This window comes from Rhopalosiphum padi, chromosome 4, assembly GCF_020882245.1.
Source record: "Rhopalosiphum padi isolate XX-2018 chromosome 4, ASM2088224v1, whole genome shotgun sequence".
Classification (NCBI taxonomy): domain Eukaryota; kingdom Metazoa; phylum Arthropoda; class Insecta; order Hemiptera; family Aphididae; genus Rhopalosiphum; species Rhopalosiphum padi.
The window spans coordinates 17,622,222-17,644,044 of record NC_083600.1 but is presented as its reverse complement, the minus strand read 5'-3'; the positions used below and the strand labels follow the sequence as shown (position 1 = coordinate 17,644,044).

Sequence of the window (21,823 nt, the reverse complement as noted above, 5' to 3'; positions counted from 1 at the left end):
TATAAGGATTTATCAAGTAGACTCTTGGAAGTATGTTCAAATGTTGATAATCATCCAATAAATTAAATTGTATTGATAATACAATAAATACCATAATTTTAATTTTTGTAAATAATAAGTTTCGTTTTTTTCTATATTTAATTTTAATTTTACTTTAAATTTTATAAATAATTAATATTTTAGTTGTAATACATATAATGAACTCATGTATATTCATTATTCAATTAAAAAAAACCAATTATATCTAATTATTAAATAATGAATTTTATATGAAATTGTTAATATATTAACTAACCTTATACAACTATATAGCCAAATAATTATATATCACCAACATCGATGAGCGACAAATTGACGTGCGACAAAATGTAGTATGCGTCCAAATGACCGCGACCAAATGACAGTACACCGAGATCCACAGATGGTATAAATCATGAATATGTTTGTTTCAAAACTGTAGATGTTAATCACTCCACCCCCCCCACCCCCAAGCCATCAAAATTACACCTATACTAATTACTTATTCATAAACTTTCTTCGCCAATTTTACAAAAATCTTACAAATTTCATTATAATGATGGCTTAAAATTTAAATGAAAACTAATAGCATTAAAATTAAAGAAAGATAAATGATAGTAGGTATAAGTGAACTAGTATTAACAAAAAACTATCTATAATAAATAATAATCAATGCATATAGCATGTAGGTAGCCTAAGTCTTAATTAAAAACCGAATACAACCTACTCGTGCAAATGTGTGCAAACATCTTTAACTTAAAAATTATATTGTTTATTCAAATAAAATATACCGCGTAGCAGTGGCGTATTTACAACTTTTTTTTTTTTGGGGGGGGGGAGTGAAAAATTTATTAAATTATATATTTGTTATTGTATGTATAGGTGAATATAGTCAAATTATAAAATTAAATCAAGCTTTCTGTTCTTATTTGTTAAATCATCAATCTCCGGGGGAAACCCCAGCACCGATGGGAGGAGGGGGTAATATTCCGGTAAATACCTACGCTGTTACCGCGTAGGATAGATGTAAATCGTATAATATAATATATTAAGTAGATATCCATTGTGAAGACTTAAGAGTAACTACTAACTATGGATCAAGAACGCTTAAGCAATTTAGCAATGCTGTACATACATAAAGAATATCCAATTGACTTCCAAAACATTATTGATATATTTGGCTCAGAAGCGACAGTAAGAAGTCGACGTTTATTAATGAAATAATTAACTGGTTTATAAAATAGTTCTATTATAAAAGATCATATACTTTAAGATTTAAATACATATATCTGTTTTCAACAAAATATGAGTATACCTGTATATTTAATTACTTAATTTTTTTTTTTTTATTAAGAAAATGCCAGCGTAGTATTTGTTATCTCTCTCTAACCCACGCGCAACATAGCAAATTTTACGTTCACGAAAATGACTATAACAGTATAACCATATTAATTTCTCAAATTAGAGTGAAAATACCTATTATAGAATTTTAAGTTAAGAACATTATCTAGGGAATCTCATAAGCGTTTTATTATATTTTTATTTTAAAGCGAGTTATGAGTTTTTTAAGATGTATCAATGACTATACCGACCCCCCTAAATTACGCGCTTGCTCATGTGAGGGGAATCCCCTCGAGGGATGAGTCTAAGCAACTGATTTCACATGAAATCTTCTTGTGTATACCTAAAGTAATAAAATAATTAATTTTTAAGTGAATAAAATAAATGTTGTCGAGAGTACCTAGCGAGAACATTATTTTATATATAAAAAAAAGGAATGGATAATAGTAATACTTTTGGCAATTGCTTGTGCTCTCGAAATTAATTTGTACGCCACTGATTAGAATTAAGGTAAGTAAATTAAAATTTTTGAAAAGGTTAGTGTTCTTGTCATATTATCAATTATCTCGTGTATAATGTTATAAAGGTGCAAAACTACAAACTGCAAATTAATACTTTCTGACATGATCTAAAAATATACGAAAACAAACCAAATTATTTAAGATAATATTATCATAGGTAATAGGTATAAGGTACCTATACTATTTTGGAATTCTCGGTGCTTAACAGATCTTTACACAACTTTGAACTTCATCTTGTACTTTTGGTACTCTCGCACGTAGTCGTTGATATGCGTCTTGTATACTGAATAGTGTGAATACTAATAGTAACTTATTAGTAAACCCTATAATATATTGCTGTCTGTTAATAGCGATGTGTGACTTTGCGTGTACTTGGTTTACGTGTCTATAGATAATAATTGCAACGCTATCTATACTACTACCTATGTCAGCGGTTCCCAACCCATGGACCGCGAGCCAGCGTGGTACTGGGCCGTGAATCATATAATATTAAATATTTTTATTATATAATATGATACACCTAATAATATTTTAAAATTTAATTCTTTTGTTTCTAATAACTATATACATATAAATGTGTGTGTGCTTATGTATATAGGTGGGCGGGTCGCGGGTGGGCCTCAAAGATTTTTTCACAAAATTGGTGGTCTGCACTACTAAAAAGGTTGAGAACCGCTGTACTATGTCATTTTGATATTTTCAACGTGGTCGCGAAATATTGTCAGACTTATAAGGCTATAAACAAGAGCAACACCGGTGGTGTCTAACATTTAATTCAAACACTATATGGCAATTTTATATACGATTCTTATTTTTAATGGGCCTGCTTGTACATATAATATTTATTATTTAGTACGAATTAAGATACTTAATTTGTGTTATTTAGGCAATAGTATAATATGTAATCTCTTAATCTGTGGCTTTTGCATTAGTTGTAGGTATACATGTGATAATTAGTGTGAGAGTGGTCAGTGGCGAAGCCAAGGGGAGTGGGGCTATAGCTCCCCCGCCCATTGGCCATAATTTTTATGGTTTTGAAATAGGTATTTAAAATAGTATATAGGTACGTTAACCGTTAACCGTTAACAGAAAATCAACGTAAATATATTATCAGTATTTTTATTTTGTTGTTTTTGATTTTCAATAACTCAAGTTAAAAGTACTTAGCCCCTCCTCCATAAAAAAAATCCTGGCTACGCCTCTAAGAGTGGTTTTATATGGATATCGGTAGAAAGTTTTGATGGGCCTTTATATGAAGGCTTTCTGGGTATCAAGTTATACATAATCGTGCACAGCCGCATAAGTCAACGGCACCGCTAACCAAAAATAAAATGTGAGATTTTTTGTTCAAAACACACCTTTCAGAAAAAACTCTCAATTTTGTATAACTTTTTGACTTAATTTATTATTAGAAAGAAGTTGATTGTCTATAGTTCATTTTTTTTTTTAATTCGATCGAGTAGTATTTAAGTACCTGTATAAGCTACAGTCGCTACAGACATACACAAATTAATTTATATGCATACCTAGGTATCAAGTATGATTGATATGTATCATATAAATGTTTCTTTATTTCTATAATCAGTGGCAACCTAAAATATAAATAAATAAATATTCGATTTTCGTGAGCAGAAACGAAATATTAGAATAAGTCACCCTGTGGGGGTTGAAAACGATGTGATGACATTCCTGGAGTGTTTATTTTTTAGCTTACGCACTGCAGTACGCAATGAGCGCATACAGTAGTCAGTAGACACAATGATTTTAATTTGATATTAAACATGAGTACCAATTATATTATAATATGAACTACTAACATAAAGAAATAACAAACAATATAATCTAATGACTACAAGTAGGTACCTATTGTTTTTTCTCTAAAAACTTAAATTAAATTATACATAACTCGGATTACATTTTGCTGCAATATGAGATTGAGAAATAATTTTCATACATTAATTTAAACTCATAACAGATTATATTTTTTAATATTACTTTTTAATAAATAAAAATAAATAGTTCTAGAAAAAGGCTATTATCACAATAACAAAAAACAATTATTAATAATATCAATAATTTTTATTGTTAGATTTTATACACATTTATCAACAAATGGAATGCAGAAAAGTAGTATTAGTTTCCAACAATTAACGTATTGTCATGATGCTAAAAAAATTTCTACTATAGCCAATAATAATTAATTATCAGCTAAATCTTAAAAATAAAAGTTAATATTATATAGGACAAGGATAATAACAGAATGTATAGAAACAGCAGCTAAACGTTATTGTATAATTGTCACATAGTACGATTCTATATAAACTAAAGGACAACAGAAAAAAATAAAATTAATTAATTTTATTTAGGATTTAATATCAACGTGAAAATGTGAGGTAAGCTTGGCCGTTTTAAATTCATTTGTTATTAGTTATATCATATATTATTTACTTATGTTTTAAATAAAGAATTATTGGAAGAATATAGAAGACGTTTGATATATATAATTTGTTATTACTATTCCCTACTATATATAAAAAAAAAAATGTACAAATACATTCAAAAGCTCGTATTTAGAATAAATAAATTATTCTTTTACATAATTTGCCCCTAAAAATGTTCCATAACAACAATTAAAAATAACAACAGTGTATAAAATATAACAAAACATAAAATTTATGGCCATTGATTTAAAATATGCAAGTAAATATACTTGTGATTAAAACTCGTTTTTTTTGTGACAAATACATTATTTATTACGATTATAGATTTTAAGAAAAATGTTAAGAATTTTATGATGTAATAATATTATTACAGTATACATAACAAATTAAGAGAGATAAAATATCAATTAACATGGTAACAATATGGGCTACAATTTCCACATAGGTAATATTATTATAGATACAAATAAATAATAGGATAATGATAATTAATAAGTTAATAGTAAACAGTAATAATCATAATATTATACTGATACTTATTATAGTAACATCATAATATGTGTTAATAAGGATTTGGGCAGTGGTTTTTAAACTACAATTCTGTAAATATTTATTATGATTTTTAATAATATCATATATAGCTTTTCACTTAGTATTTTAAAAGATTTTTTTTTTAATTTAATTTAATGTCATTCCATCTAGAATCACAAATAAATTAATATTTGTTAGTGGTAACAATATAATTCAATAATTTTATAAATATAAGAAATACTCTAAATTATGTATTTATATGCAGTGTGCTCAACATTAAGTACATTATATGTGGACTCATAGTCAATCTAATTGGACTAAATGTTAACAACTTAACTTCCATATTGTGCTAGTATATAAATATTATTATAATTATTTAATTTTTTAACTTTAGACATTAGTTAACTTCAGGTTATTAATTTCACTTTCATTTGAAAAAATAGGAAAAACCCATATGAAATTAAATGTAACAATATGCTTGTTTCTATATTGGAAAGTAGTACAGAACTGTAGATTTATCTATCCAATGATCATTTGTACATCACCATGAAAAAGCACATGGCTTTTATGAGGGTAAAATAATTACAATTTGATAAAAATATATGTAACAAAATATAATACTACAATTTACTGAGTAGAATGATGTTAGGTTTTCAATGTTAAATAATAAATAAAAATAAAATTGGTACATATTATGCATAAAGTACCTATTACAATTTCAAATAACTAATAAATTAATATATTATTTTAATACAAAATTTAATTTTTGGTAGTTGCATTATACACACTTCTATTGTTATAGTAAAATTTTTGACCTATTATCGGAAGAAGTGGCTTTACTCAGCCTAAGGGCCAATTCAAAATCTGCTTTTTCTTGCTCTAAACGAGCTTTCTCTTCTTCCATTCTAAATTTTTTTTGGGCTTCCCATGCAAGTTGTTCATCACTAAAATTAACTTTTTGGGATTCGTCTGAAGAAAATGCACCATCGCCAAAAGGATCTGTTTCAAATCCTGTATCCGAGAAAGGATCTATTTTAAATGGATCTTCATATCTATAGTCTTTGAATGGGTCTTCAGTAAATTCAAAACTGTGTGATTGAGAAACTGCTTTAGGCTCTGTCCTGATATTCTGTGAAAACTAATAATGGAACGAAAAAAAAAAAAAAAAATAATAATAAAAAAAAAAATAAAAATAAAAATAAATAAAATCATATCTATTTCTAAAAAAATAAAAAAAAAAAATAAAAAAAAAAATAAAAATATATATTATTAGTAACTGATAGTTATAAATAGTTTTAATATAAATTGGGACGGGGTAAATTCATTAAATATTTAAAAGAATTGTCACATATAAGTGATATAATATAACATTAAACTATTAAGTTTTTCAATTTTCTATATAGTTAGTACTATAGCAATTGTTGTATCGAATTTTTAAAATAAGAAGAAAAATTTCAGCATAGAATAATATAAAAATGTAAGTTAAAATATATTAATTTGGGAATTATTAAAAAAGTAGAGCATAATAACAGGGCTCTGATTTTATAGCATTTGCTAATTATTATAGGATATAGATAAAAATAGCAGAGTGAGCTATACATTTGTTTTAAGCACCAGGGACCTCCAAATATGAAATTTTATGTTATTTTCAATTAAAATGTATAGCAGTGTGACCTATCGGTTGCAAAATATTTTTGATGGGTCGTAAATCACAGTGTTCGTAAAAATAATTAGGCAACTATCTCGATAATAATATAAACCTAGGCAATTTTTTTTTAGTAGAAGGAAGAGTCATATACCGGTTGGGAAATACTGATGTATAGTATAATAATTAAAGAAACAAAATTAACATTAAGAATGCCAAAATTTGAATAACGATACACATAAATGTTCTAAAATCCAAGTTAGTTATTGTTATGCCTACTGTAATAATTTAATGTTTCAATTTAATTAAGAAATTTTAAACAACTTATATGATAAATATCTATATAGTATGTATTAACTATAATAATATGATGTTTTTCCTGAGAATCATCAAATTAATAGATGATTTATATAATATTTTTAACATTTTCATGTATACCATTGGAGCAATAATAAACTAGTGACTGAAAAATTAAGAAAGGAATATAAAATATGTATACCTTGTATACATTTTTATGATAAATTACCTTGTTGCTAAAATTAGCAAAATCAGCAAACTCTGAACTTGTTGAAGAACTGTTATGAGATGTTGGAGCATGATATGGTGCAGGCCTTGGTGGAGCAGGTCTTGGTGGTGGTTGTTTTCCTTTTTTAGGTGGAAGGGCTGGGGTGGGGCTTTCAGGTCGTTGTGGAGGAGGTGCTGAACTTGGTCTTGTTGGGGCATGTAGTATGGCAAAAGGATCACAACCAAACTCATCTTTATCTTCGTGTCTCTTTAAAAATTTAAAACTAGTATTAATTTCATCAATATATATTTATTACATGAATTAATTTGTTAAATTATATTACAAGAAGTAAATTACTTACATCAGACAATTTAGATACATTTGTCTCACCACCAAATGGATCTGTACTTTGACCTAAAAATAAATGTGTTATGTATTATATTTTACAATATTCTAGTTTCAAAGTGGTATTTTGTAAAAATCTACAACTTACTTCTAGTTCTGGAATCATCAAATGAAGTGAATGGATCATTTGAAAAAGTTTCCTATAATATAATAAAAATAGATCAATAATTGTATTCTATTATAATTATATAACTGTATGTACCGTTTTATTGTTTGTGGAAAACGCATCATTATTTCCGAAGAAATCTATGAAAAAATGTTAAGCAATTAAATAACTTTGATCCAAAAAGCAAAACAAAATTGTATTAATTACCCGTCTTAAATGAGTTTTCATCACGTGATCCACTGGCTCCACTTGTTGGAGTAAAACCATTTACATTTTCAAAAGAATTTTTATTATCAACCTAAAAAAAATGTAAGGAATAAACTTATATTTAAAAAAATACTAACAATTTGACAATGTTGTTTATAAATTTTAGCTTACAATTTTGCCTAGAAGTCTACTACATTCAAGATCACGGAATTCTAAATTAAATGTTAATAAAGAATCTGGGATAGCATAAACATTTCCTTCGGCTAACGCTTTTTCTGTTGACTCAATTGTATCTTCCATCTGGCGCTTGTTCTCCTCCAGTTGATTTACTTTATTCTTAAACTAATGAAACTTATGGCATTAAAAAAAAGTATTTAAAATATTTTCTATAATTAATATTACCTGACTTATTTGTAATTGTGAATTTTGCAACACGTTATTCAGCTCATCTAATCTTTTGCCCATTTCAGCCTGATCTTTTTCAAGTTTATGTTCCAAAGTTTTTAGTTCTTCGAGCTCTTGCTTTTTAGTAGAAAGATCGGCTTCTTGCACTTTTAATGTAAGTTCTTGTTCATCAGCTTGCTTGCGAAGATTATCTACCTATTGAATAACATTAAATAACATAATATTTTATTAATTTACTCTATAAAATGATTAATAAAAGTAGAAAGTGTGTACATAAAAATGAAATTAGGTAATAATAATACAATTTGTAATAATTATGTTGAACTTATTTAAATGGGCTATAGATCAAAAAATTCAGAATAGGTCTGTTACAATTGGTATGTGTTACAACCAAGATGAGATATTTTGAAATCCTCTTAGCGCATAATTTAGTGTAGATTCACTAAACAAATTAATTGTTGTACAGATATTATAATGGAAGAAATCCCCATAAAATGATATTGTAGATGCTTTTTTAACATACAAATAAGTGTTTAAAAATCTAAAAATATATTTTTAAATAATTTTGCTTGTTTTATCCAATATTTAATAATAAAAAAAAAAAAAAATAATAATAATGAACAGCCAATTTGCACATACTGATCTTACGTCTTAAAATACAAGAACTATGAAAAAAAAAACTAATAATTAAAAAAATTGGTCAAATTAGACAATACTGAAATAGGTCAATAGTTGCAACATAATTTTGTATTTCTATTTATAATAATTAATATAGATAAAATTCATACCATGTAAGTCATAACTATAATAATATAATAATTAAAAACGAAAACACAATATCAGCCAGCATGATTTTTATTTTTCAGTGTTACCATACAAAAACAGGAAACCACAATCAAAAATCAGACATCAAAAATATAATACATCATTTTTCTTGTTTAATATAATTTCAAAGTAATCTATTTGTTTGTTTAATTGTTAAAAATATATTAAACATGCCGTTAAGTAAACAAATAAGCTGGACAATAAAGCTTAGGTTTAGGATAAAATACCTGTACTTGTTCAGCCTTAATTTTCTGATTGATGTTGATTATTTCATTTTCTACCAACAGAGTCTAAAATTGTGAAAATATGCACATGCAAGTTAAAAGGAGGAATAAAATAATAAATTAATAAGCAGACAATCAATAAATTCAGTGTTACATGACTAGAATGCAAAACAAATTCAAAATGTTAAAATTGAATTAGTAAAATTATTCTTTGTGTTAATTAAATAATAAATAATAAAAAATAATAAAAAAAACTAATTGGTAATCTAGTTTACACTTGTTAAATTTTTGTTTTATTTGATTAAAATCTAAGTTACCTGATTTCTGAGATCATTCAGTCTTTTTTGAGCTTCGCCTTTTTGATTTTCTAACTGTTTTAGAGTAGCAGATAAGGTGTCTAGTTCTCCCTAAAAATAAATTTGTATTGAATAATATTATCAAAACAAAGAAAAACATAATTTGATACTGTATAACATAATAAACAGAAATATTTCTGTTTGAAAGAATACTCAAAATAGTTTAATGCATAACTTTTATATATAACTGAATAAACATTAATGAAAGTATAATGTTATTTATATTGTATAGAATTTAGAATGATTTTTTTTTTTACTTGTTTATAACTCGGTTTTAAAAATCTTCATCAATAATATTACGTTAAATTTTATAAATCATTTACTTGTAAACTTTTGACTTCGCCAGAACGTATTTTCAAATCAGCTTCTTTTTGAGCAATTTCTGTTTCCAGAATAAGTCTTTCTTTGACTAGTTCATCAATATCTTTTTGAATCATATCCAACTCAGGATTTGTATACATTGGAGGCTTTTCTTGAATCTTAAGAAAACAGAAATATTATTTAAATACACCTAATTTTATTTATATAATATAATAATATTTTGAAGATCCACTATTCTCTATCTCTGAGATTCTTAACTTTTAACAAGCATAACTAGTTTTAAATTAAATTTTTTGAAACCCTTAAATTAATAATAATAAAAAAATTAAGTATTATTAAGTATATCTGCAATTATTTATAATATTTATAAAAAATCATACTGAAATAATATTTGAATTATGCAATGTGATCCATTAAAAAACTCTGTCAATAAGATTAAGGACCACTAGTCTACCTTGAATAAAAAAGATAGTTCAGTGGTACTGTGGCTGAAACTGTAAACTTTGAATTTTTTCATAACAGCCATTAGTAATAAAATTATTAAATAAACAATGTTATTTACTAGCTTTGGTTACTAGAACTAATTTCAAATTGTTTAATTTAACAGATTAAATTACTTTGATTTTAATATAACTAAAAATCTAGAAAAATGTTAGCTTAAAATGATAAATATACAGGTTATTTCTTTAGCAATACTTCTTTTAATATTTTCAGAAAATATAACATCTATTGATATAAAATCAAAATGGAGGAATTTGCGAAAAAAAACAAAAAATATTTTAGAAGAAAATTGGAAAAAAACTCGTGGAATTTCTCAAGTAGGACCGAAACCAGGTTCTTATTTTGACTATCCTGGAAAAGATATTGAAAAAATAAATAAGAATAAACAACTATGGGGTTTATACTATAAATGTTTAGAAGAGGTTCTTAAAAGTATTAACAAAAATAATATTTTCCCAGCAAAAGTAATAACTACATTTAGAAGTTCATCCTTAAGGTTATTTAAATTGTTCTTATAATTCATAGTATAATAATAATAATAATAATTTAATTGTTAAGGTCTAAATCAGGTAAACCTCAGAAATGCTTGAGCAAAACTAAAAAAATTTTAAAACTAAATTAAATTAGTATAAAACGAATAAATCAAATATCTATATAAGATATAAATACCACCTCAAAAAAATATTATTAAATATACTGCTATGCACTATTTAATATTTAATGTATGAATAATTTATTCAATAATAATTTTTAGTTAGTGAATTTCTTTTAAAATTAATATTATAATACTACCAAGACACTATAGATAGCATAATATAATTAATAATTTTACTTCTACATTATTTTTATAATGTTATTTATTTATATTATTACTTTTAAAGTAAACATGTTGCCTTAATGTGAAATATTCAAATGTTTAATTGCTAAAGTTTTGCTTAAATTATATTTGCCCAACTAAGTTTGTCTGGGAAAAAGTTAGAATATGTTATTCTCAAGTACCATAGGCAGTTCGCGTTTTGGCTGAAAATTCTGAGGTTTGTCTGATTTTGATTTATGCCTATAACATACACTTGTATAGAACTATAAAAAATTTCTTTATAACTAATAGCTTAGAATGCGAACTGTGTATTTCTCCTAATGATTTACATCACAAAAATGTATGGTACTACTCATGGATAGGAAACTCTAATAATTTAAGCTTAATAGAAGAAAATGATTATTTTCATGTTTCATCGTTGGACCTGTCTTTAACTATAATAAATATGGATGAATCTAAAAGTGGTTTCTATCAATGTAAATTGTCTAATAGTGAAGCAGGACCTTACTTTATTGAACTTATTAATGATACTAAAGAGCTGATCATTGATGTAGATAAAAAATAAATTTATTATTGAATAATATACCTAAATATTAATATACAAAGTGAATTTAGACGAACAACACTAATATTTTAAATTATACAACAAGTGGAAAAATAATTTTAGAGGATATAAATTTAAAAATTTGGAGTCAATGGACTAAATGGTCTTTATGTAGCAAATGTGAAGTGATGGGCAAAAGAAATAAATTTGGTCTATGTACAGTATCATTAAAAGGTAAATAAAAATCTAAATTTTTATTGTTTTACTTAAAAAGCGTTAGAATAATTTAAGATAGATATGACTTCCTAGTTAAAAAACAAACATACATTGTATTTGCCTATACATAATACAAAAACAATTATTATAAATAACTAATATTTTTTTTAAATTGTAGACAATATCATTCATGAAATAAATTTTAAACATAAAAAATACAGGAAAGAAATACAAGTCTTAGAAAGATTAATGGTTGCTTTTGATACTGGTTTACCATGTGAGAGTAGTCTACTAGATTTATTCGGTTATTATGGTATTACAATAATGAATAAAGCAATAAGAGTAATGATTGAACATTGCCAAGTAATATAATTATATAATTTTAAAATGTGATAGGTATAACAATTATTTTTAATTTGTATTCATTTATTTATTTAAGGTAAAATGTAATAAAGATAATTTATTTGAGATAAAAGATATACAGGGGAAAATTAAAGAAAAAGTTAATAACTCTGCTGGTATATATTCACCACTGCAAAGAATACCTGAAATGCCACCTAAAGTAGAAACTTCAGTGATAATTACTTTTTTAAACGAACAACTAAATATTACATGCCCTGGGTAAGGAATAAAATTAGCTTATTAGTTATATTTAAAATACAACAGTATTAGTTTGTTAAATTTTTAATGTATAAATAGGAATTTAAATTCAGATGCCCCATATGAATGGAAAGTAAAAGACCAGATTATTTTATTATCTAATGAGCGAATAACAGTAGATATATTAAATAGACTAACTATAAAAAATATAACTGAAGAAGATGAAAAAATATTTACGTAAACATAATATTCCTAACATTAATTATTATGATACACATGTGATTTATGAATTATAAAACCTTTCAATTTTTAGATGTTGGCAAATTGATGACCTAGCTGGAATAGTAAAGATAAAATTTATTAAAGAATTTAATATTTCAAATCAAAAAGATATATATTTTTATGCGGTTTTTGTTGTCTTAGGGATTTTTGTATGGGTTGGGTTTAAAATGTTTTTTGATAGAGAAGCAGCATATTCTAAGTAATAATAAAATAACACATTTTTATAAAATTAATAATTATTAAAATTCTTACTTGAACAGCATTTGACGGAGTAACAGTTCTATTGCTTGGAGGTACCATTTCAGGGGAAAGTGTATTGGGTGGATCAACCCCTTTGAGTTTACGTTCAACTAACCACATTGCAAGACTAAACTGCTCCATATCCAACTTGCCATGTTGATTAATATCACAGAGACTCCTAGAATATTTATAATTAAGAAAATAATTTTCAATAATAATATATAACTCAATTTCTAAAATTTACCATATATGCGCTAATATAGATTGATGAATACCAGTTTTAAGAAACCTATCTTTAATTTCTGGTCCAGAGACAAAACCATCCATATCAACATCAGACTCCAAAAACATAGAATCATAACGAGATTTTTCTTCTACAGTAACTACCCATGTAGCTGGTAATGGCACTAAACCAATAGATGGAGTAATTGGCCTCTAAAATTAGTTAAAACACTAATTAAAATCTATCAATTATAATATAAAACTCAGATAATAGTTCAAATTTTAAAATAATATTTATTGGTATAGTATATGATAGTTCAAGTTAAGATGTTTATTGTTTCATTAATAACAGAATCTGTATTACCAGCCTTATTATATATCAATATTATTAAATGTAGTTCAAAATATGATAAGACTTAATTGCATATGTTATATATTTTCTTATTTTGTTGCTAATTTATAATTTTAAGCATTTATGTTAGATAATTTATAGAAAATACCTACCACCTATTTCACCTAAGGTTAATTTTACTATGAATTACTGAAAAAGTTATTGCAATCCACTTATCAATTCAATGAACACTGATCATTTTTAGCATGTTTATTGCACGTTCTTTTATCCCCCATCAACTATTCCAAAATATTGTTAAGTATCTTTGATCATAAAGTACAACACAATATTGATATCAGTAAGTTATTGGCTGTTTATTCGCAAGACTCCTGTTAGATAACTGGCAATTAATTCTATAATAGCAACCAACATATGTGCGGTTGGTGACTCCGACGACAAATTAAAATCTGGTATTTTAGGTTATGTTCACACACCAAAGGTGTGCACATTTCAAATGTATAATTTAAATTAAATAATTTTTTGCTAACTTTATGTAAGTGAATACTTGTGGAAGGTCTAATTCAAGAATAGTAAACAATAAAGGTAAAAAAATAAAGGATCTAACACTAGTTAATTGAAATATTTAATGTTTGCTAAGTTAAGTAAAGAATATTGTCACTTTTTCTTATTAAAGGAATGGTTATGATAGAAGTAAAACATATCACCTATTTAAAAAAAAATAGCATCATGATAATATAAGTATAAAAAAATTAATTTAATTAATCTAAAAATTAACAATCTTAAATACTTTTTTAAATTAATATTTTAAATATTTTTGAATTTAATATTAATTCTTGAAATTTATAAAAATTGATCTGTACTTTCTTATTGATACCAAACAAGCTCCCAATTCAAAATTATATACAAATATTTTTTTATATCTATTTAATTAAAATATATCTTAATTTGTGTAAGTAATTATAAGTATAATATATTTCAGACAAATAGTTATTTATTGTTGAAGTTAATCCAAAAACTTACTTTGGGTGGTTGTTTGACTAGATTTGAAGTAACACCAGAAGAAAGCACTGGTAAAACAGGTACAGGTGAAATACCCATGTTAGTACCTTTTCTCTTTGCGGGGGGTAATAACTCTGTAGGTAAAACACTAGGAATAGCATATTTTTCTAATGCTTTATAAACTAAATGCATTGCCTAAAAAAACATTTTGTTTTTATTCAGTTTTTAAAACATATGAATATTGAATAATTAAATATACATACAACAGCAAATTCATGTTGATCTAACTTTCCATCTTTATCCATATCAGCCAAATCCCAAATTTTTCCCAAAGTATCGACTGATAGTTTAGAGTCAATTAGTAGTCCTTTAACCTAAAAAAAAAATATATATATACATATTTAAAAATATGTAATTAATAGAATACTTTATGCTATTTACTTTATCTCCAGCAACTGTTCCGTTGACTGGCCTCAATGATTCAAACATTTTATCATAGTTCATTCTCTCTGAAGGCTTCATTGACCAGTCATTCATATTAGTAACAGCAGTAACTAATCCTGCCGTTGTAACTTTGCTTGCTATATGTTTTGATGCTTCGCCCTATAATATAAATAATTATCCAATATTATTTTTATACAATTAGTTAATAATTTGACTTTTACCATGTTAGGTGGTGTGGTTTGTTGAGTGATGTTTAACATTGATATTTCTCGTCCAGTTTGTGCTAATGCTATCAATTTAAGGGCCACAAAAAATCCTTGTTTGGTTAAGAAACCTTTAGCAGTTGGATCTGATAAATCCCAAATCTTCAAAACAGTAATAAAAAATGGTTGTAATATACTTTTTACTTTAGTAAATTTTAACTAATAAGTAATGAACATAAAACCAAATAAACTTACTTGGCTAAGTATAACTTGTGATAGACCAGACTTTTTAAGGAAATTTGCTGCATCCATCGCTCCAATATTTCCTTTATTTGTAGGATCCACCTAAAAACCAAAAATATAATTAGAATAATTCAAAATTCAGATAATCATGAAAAACAGCTAAATAATACTAATATTTAACTAATGAATACATAAATAGGAAGGAGAATAGCATTAAATATTTATGTTGCATATATATTTGTGATCTATTATCAAATGAATGTATTCTATTTTAATTTCTTAAACATAGAATGAATAATAATAATTTTGATTTTAAAACTCGATTTTATGAACTATGATTTGGATTAAGGTTAGACTAATATTGTAAATATGTTAGACAATTAATTAATTTTTATTTAGTATTATTTTATATTATTGGACATTTTAATTTGTTTAAGAAATTAAGGTTTAAAAATACAAAATAGGTATAGTTACTTAATCCTATACAATTCACATGCTTTTGATTATTTTAAAAATATATACAATATAATCATGAAGAGTTAATTGCAACAACCAGTTAATTTTCCTTTTAAGTCTAGTCGGGAAAAGAATACAACATATTTTTAATTAAGTAAACTTTAATAAACTTTAAACTTAAATAAAGAATGTCACTACTAATTTTTGATTCAAATAATGGTATTTAATAACATATAAACAGAATTAAAAATAAGTCATATTGTGCTTGTACTACAGTTTTAAAAAATGAAATTCTATAGTAGTTACGCTTGCCTCTTCATATTCAAAATAACAAATGATAAAAAGTTTAAAATTTTAAATTAAAATAGTTACTTACCATATTATAAAGTGCTTCATATATTGGGAAGTGACTTCCAGCTACCTACAATTATTATACATTAAATATATTTAACATTGAACATTAATAAAAATGGTTCAAAATAACCTTGATGTTTGACAATCATAAGATATAAATTATAAATATATATTATTAATAAATTGATTTTAGGGTGGAGTCAAGTAAGTAGTAAACAATTCACCCCATTTAATAACTATAATGCATTATAGAATCTCAAGATAATTAAGCTAAAACAATATATCCTTATTTTAAAATTGATTAAGTAAACAGTTATTTTATTATTTTCAAACAGATTATCCTGTTTCAATTTAAAATTCATTATTTTTCTCACTTCATTTGGGGAAGGCAAAGTAGCCATCCTGAACGCTTTTGTGTAACCGCTGCAATACACTTAAAACAATGTTATACCAATTGGTTCGAATATTACTAAAATAATGACGGCAACAGTATACGACCAACCCGTTGGTTCACTATTCTCGGTGTGTGCACGTAAAAATTATAATAATTTATAACTGTCGAGAGAATTAATAATTGGACGTAATAACAAAACACAAATAAAATTGATTTTTTAAGAATCTTTATCAGAAAATAAATGACGTTTTATTGCAGTGTTGCAATGGCCATAGTGTGAAATTCAAAATAGGGTTTTAAATTTTACACTGGTATTGGGTACATGTTTCTCCACTAACTAAACCATTAATTTCTATATTTTGTTTTTCAATGTCAACGCTAATTTTTAAAGAAATACATTTATTCAAATTATTTTTGAAATTTTATATTTTCATGTTGGATTGAAAAAACTATGTTTATCCTCCTTGACACATTATTATCTACAATTTCTAGAATCTCTTATCAAATTTTATATAGGAATGGCGTCGTGTTTTGTTTAGGTGCAGATCGCAGAATTACACACTGGTGACTGGTATCATAGTATATATGTACATTCTCTAGTTTTCGTCGTCGTCGTCGTCGTCGTGTAATCGGCAATCTCGTTCGTCTTCGTGTTTAAGGTAAATTTAAAATATGATTTTATTTCCTAATTATATTGTGTATATTGTTGTTTTAATAAATTATTAGTATTTGCTTGACCGTAAACCGTTACAATATTAATATTACATTGAAAATAATCAGCATAAACATAATACTTACGCATTTCAAATTACTCGTGTCACATGGTCCTTATATTAGGTTAGGTATCTTAAAAACTTGAAAATGTACTCATCGGTTATCGCGACTACCTTTCTTTACACGGTGTAATTTAAAGAAATGAATTGAAAGTTATTAAAACTATTCATAAAAATAATTAACTAGAGGAGGAAAATATTCAGCCTTACAATTTAAAATGCCTATACATGGATTATTGTGCTTTTGACGCCACATAAATTTAAAACTGTTAAACGACCAGTATTTTTTTGTAACATCATTTTGAGGAATCCCCCATAACCTTTCGAAATTCTGTGTGTGAACACCAGTTTGGGGATCGACAAAATTATGTGGCCAACGGTTAATTGATTAAAACCAGCATTCTGTAGTTCATATATTTTATAACAACGCCAACAGTTAGAATAAATAGTTGTACTTAGGTTAATATTGTCTTTTATTGCTTGTATAAGTGTAGGTGCAGTCCTATCTACAACTAAAAAACATTCAGTCATTTCCCAACAGTTATTTGGTTAAGTAGTCGCAATAACTGATAAGTACCCTTGAAAATACACATTAATTTCAAAACTAATGTTTTAAATTAATTTTCGTTTATTTTGATATAAATTAATCTAACATTTTAACATTTTTCAATAACTTAACATCTCTAGGTATATCTTATAAAAATATTAATTGTTTATATAAAATATATATAAATAGGAAATATAAAAAGCATAAAACTATATACTACTTAACACTTTTTAACAAAATAGTTATTATCTACTCAACTTCTTTTTTTTTTTAATTCATTGAAATGAACGTATAATAGATTTAGTTGAGATATTTATTAAAAACTAAAAATTACATGTTGATATAATCATATATTTGAAGGAGTAATAACGAACAAACTTAAATATCAATTATCTGAAAAAAGTATACATTAGATATTTTACATCTTAAGAACAAAACTTAATATTAATTATTGTTGTATTTACATAAATTCCCAGTCTAAAAATATTAACCTAAAAGAAAACATTTTTGTAACTGTCAAATAAACTTAATGAACCACTACGAATAGACATTCAATTATCTGTGAAATAAGTTGAGATGGATAAGTTAATCAGTTTTATTAAAACTTTTAAATCTTTGTTTCTATAATAAAAAATTATAAATTAATGAACATTTACTCATAATATCATAACAGACATTGAAATTGAAATTTATTGCATTGATTGAAATGTTTTATTTATGTATGTTTAAGTTAGCTGGGCTCCTACACTTAACAAATTTGTAAGAGTTACTTATAATATAAATTAAAATATTTTTAATTACTATGTAATAAGTAATAACTAGTAATTAGTAGTATCTATTCAATTTTAAAACAGAATAAAACCATACTTGATAATTTTCTTTCAGGAATTATATTCATATAAACTTGCAAAATGGCCAAGTCAAAGAATCATACCAATCACAATCAAAGTAAAATTTTAAATATAAATTATTATTATAATTATTTATTAACTTTTTCTGTTTATTTATTTAGATCGCAAGGACCATCGTAATGGTATCTACAGGCCAAAGAAATACAGACATGAATCACGTCGTGGTGTAAGTGGCAAATTCAAATTTGTTTAACATCATTATATATTTATAATTATATTATTACTTCTATATAATATATATTTTTATAGGTTTGTCAAAAGTTTTTAAGGAACCAGAAACATGCTTTAAAAGGAAATTTGTCTACCGCAGATCAAGTGGCCAGAGCTAACGAAAGAAGTGAAAAGAGGTTAGCTTTGAGGACCAAATTTGCTGAATTCAGAAAGAAGAAAGCTGCAACAAAAAAACCATAATTCTGACTGTTAAAAAAATTGTTTGACATCAATATATTTCCTTATCGTTTAATTTAAACGATCATTAATACAATTTAGTGTCTTATTTTTTATTTAATTCTTCCTGTATTAAAATCATTAATACAATAAACTACATAAAACAAGAATACAAAATTGTATGATCTTAATTGAGACGTTATAATTTAGAAAATGGATAATTAAAACAATTAAATATATCAATTATCTATCATTATTATTTTTTATAAATTAATATATTGTATTTAAGGTATAAAAATAATTTGAAAATTTCCATTTACAAATATATTAACTTTTAAGATTTAAAGAGTTGAGTAATAAAATTTCTTAAATTCAAAATTTTAACAGAAATTAACATTTAAATAGTAAGCATTGCAAATATTAGAGTAAATCTCGTTTGGTAAATTCTATTGCAAGTACTTTATATATACTATTTTATTATGTTATAAAAATAATTCTTAACTTAATTATAAATTTCAACCAAGCGAATTAATTTAAATTTTGTATTTCTAAAATTAACTACTAGACGTTGAATTATTAATTACTATATTATTTAGAACACTTATGTTAAGTCACCTAAACAACCACTAAACATAATAAATTAATAGTGAGTTAATAATGCAACCTGTCAACAATAATTTCACAACAGGATTTTATACATACATGTAAGCTTTCTATGAGCATATTTGGTCAAGCATTTTATGATTTGGTTTTACTATCATTAAAAGTAAGAGGCAATATTAGTCAAAGATAAACAATTGCTTATTATTTAAAAAAAATAGGCTTATCTGTTTCAATTTAACATTATGTCATCAAAGGTAATATCAATTGTACATTATAATTTAAATCATTATTTTTCAATTAATTATCTTATATAATTTAACATTTAATTTATATTATAAAGTGATGATTCTTCCAGATATCTCATCATAATAACTAAGAAATTATTTAGGTCATTCATGATGTACATTAACACTGGCATAATTTTTGTAATAACAGCAACAATACAACATACCATCTTCGTTGAAAGATAATTTACATTAATCAATTCTCTCTTATTAATTATTGATTTTATGTTAGAAGTAGAATCTATTTAACAAAATATAATCAATTTTAAAATCAAAAATAATGTAAATAAACTACATATTATTAATTATTATATGCATATATTATGATATAATTTATAAGTACTAAAATATTTCAAGAATTAAATTTTCAAATAATAAATTATTATTTATTATTTATTTTACAAAAAGTTTGGATTGGTGTCTTTAAATCTAATAAAAATAAAAAACCTCCATATTCAAAAAGTTAGTTAAACATTTATGATAGCTGATAGGTATAATAATAATTCATCTGTATCGAAATAAAAAAAAGTGTAATTTCATCGATAGCACTCTTATGATAAATTTATATTATATTTATTTTTGGTCGACACTAGTACACTTGACACTCAATTATACATAATCTTTTTGCGTCACGGATATTTAATGCATATTTCAATATTTGTAGTCGAGTAGTGATGTTAGTGAGTGGGTATGCGAATGACGTGCGATTGTTTTATACCTAATCATTGCTGTTACGCACTATGGCCACTATACGACACTACCTACGCAATAAGACTAAGAAGCGGATGCTCGACACATCGATTTGTTTGTCTCTGTTATAACATTATACTATCTAGATAGAAGGGGCGTATTCAGAAATGTCTTATGGGGGGAGTGGCACAAACAAAAAGTTCAAATTTGCGTACATAGGGCATAGAGTTGTAAAATATCTCATATAATAAAAAAAAGTATAAAATAGGAGAATGGGGGGAGGCATGAGCCCCATGGGCCCCTCCCTTAAATACGCCGCTACTAGATAGGCATCTGTTGTCTGTCGTTTTGTGTCATTACGGAGGAATCGAAAATTTACCATGTTACAGAGCTATAGCGTATACGTTTTAAAGACTGAGACAACTCATGATGCGGGTATAATACAATATAGTGTCTTGGCCCTTGGGATATCTTACTGTAGCACTAAGCTCTTAAGCCCAACAAAGTGAACTCGTCTTGAATGATTTTTAAATTCCTTTACCTCCCAAGACAACCCACAATCTGTGTAAGCTTATATCGCCAAATAATTATGGAAATCACCCAAGGATGTAAGATGACTGAAAATAAGTAGGTAAAAATTATATTTACCATTTACCTACTGTATAATAATATTAATAATAATAATACATAATATAGACCATATAGGTACATCTTGTAGGTACCTAATAAGTGCAGATATATTTTCATACAAATACCTATTTATGTATGTAGGTAGGTATTTATTCGTACATGCCACAGAGTGAAACACGAAGATCTGACATTTTTATATAATTTAAATATTAAATACTAATAGGTACAATAACTGTCAGATCTTCATAATATACTCTATTGCCATTGAATATTATAAATA

The 21,823-nt window shown here is 25.5% G+C and overlaps 2 protein-coding genes across 4 annotated transcripts; one reads left to right on the top strand and one right to left on the bottom strand.

The window, feature by feature from the left end:
• Positions 1-5,307: 5,307 nt before the first annotated feature.
• Positions 5,308-16,939, bottom strand: LOC132928805 (epidermal growth factor receptor substrate 15-like 1). 3 transcript variants are annotated; one of them, XM_060993698.1, is made up of 20 exons: positions 16,699-16,939; positions 16,347-16,391; positions 15,527-15,616; positions 15,290-15,433; positions 15,066-15,227; positions 14,888-14,998; positions 14,646-14,819; positions 13,296-13,486; positions 13,064-13,229; positions 9,854-10,009; positions 9,492-9,581; positions 9,178-9,240; positions 8,123-8,320; positions 7,892-8,062; positions 7,721-7,811; positions 7,610-7,653; positions 7,496-7,547; positions 7,364-7,416; positions 7,024-7,269; positions 5,308-5,990 (listed from the first exon to the last, which is right to left on the bottom strand). In XM_060993698.1, the coding sequence occupies exons 1-20, from the start codon at positions 16,723-16,725 to the stop codon at positions 5,649-5,651; spliced, it is 2,616 nt and encodes an 871-aa protein (XP_060849681.1). In that variant the 5' UTR covers positions 16,726-16,939; the 3' UTR covers positions 5,308-5,648. The 3 variants fall into 3 exon arrangements, with proteins under 3 accessions (XP_060849681.1, XP_060849682.1, XP_060849683.1); XM_060993700.1 differs by having other exon boundaries at positions 5,934-6,072; XM_060993699.1 differs by lacking the exon at positions 9,178-9,240 and having other exon boundaries at positions 16,699-16,938.
• Positions 16,940-17,221: 282 nt separating this feature from the next.
• On the top strand, positions 17,222-19,433 carry LOC132928806 (large ribosomal subunit protein eL29). Its single transcript, XM_060993701.1, has 4 exons — positions 17,222-17,377; positions 18,924-18,986; positions 19,051-19,115; positions 19,199-19,433. The coding sequence occupies exons 2-4, from the start codon at positions 18,950-18,952 to the stop codon at positions 19,358-19,360; spliced, it is 264 nt and encodes an 87-aa protein (XP_060849684.1). The 5' UTR covers positions 17,222-17,377; positions 18,924-18,949; the 3' UTR covers positions 19,361-19,433.
• The last annotated feature ends 2,390 nt before the right edge of the window (positions 19,434-21,823 follow it).

Coding starts and splice junctions, on each gene's coding strand:
- LOC132928805 (XM_060993698.1), bottom strand. CDS start 16,725: ATGGCTACTTTGCCTTCCCCAAATGAA. Junction 7,812..7,891: donor GTAGACTTCTAGGCAAAATT/GTAAGCTAAAAT, acceptor CATTTTTTTTAG/GTTGATAATAAAAATTCTTT. Junction 5,991..7,023: donor TTGCTAATTTTAGCAACAAG/GTAATTTATCAT, acceptor TTCCATTATTAG/TTTTCACAGAATATCAGGAC.
- LOC132928806 (XM_060993701.1), top strand. CDS start 18,950: ATGGCCAAGTCAAAGAATCATACCAATCACAATCAAA. Junction 18,987..19,050: donor TCATACCAATCACAATCAAA/GTAAAATTTTAA, acceptor TTATTTATTTAG/ATCGCAAGGACCATCGTAAT. Junction 19,116..19,198: donor GACATGAATCACGTCGTGGT/GTAAGTGGCAAA, acceptor ATATTTTTATAG/GTTTGTCAAAAGTTTTTAAG.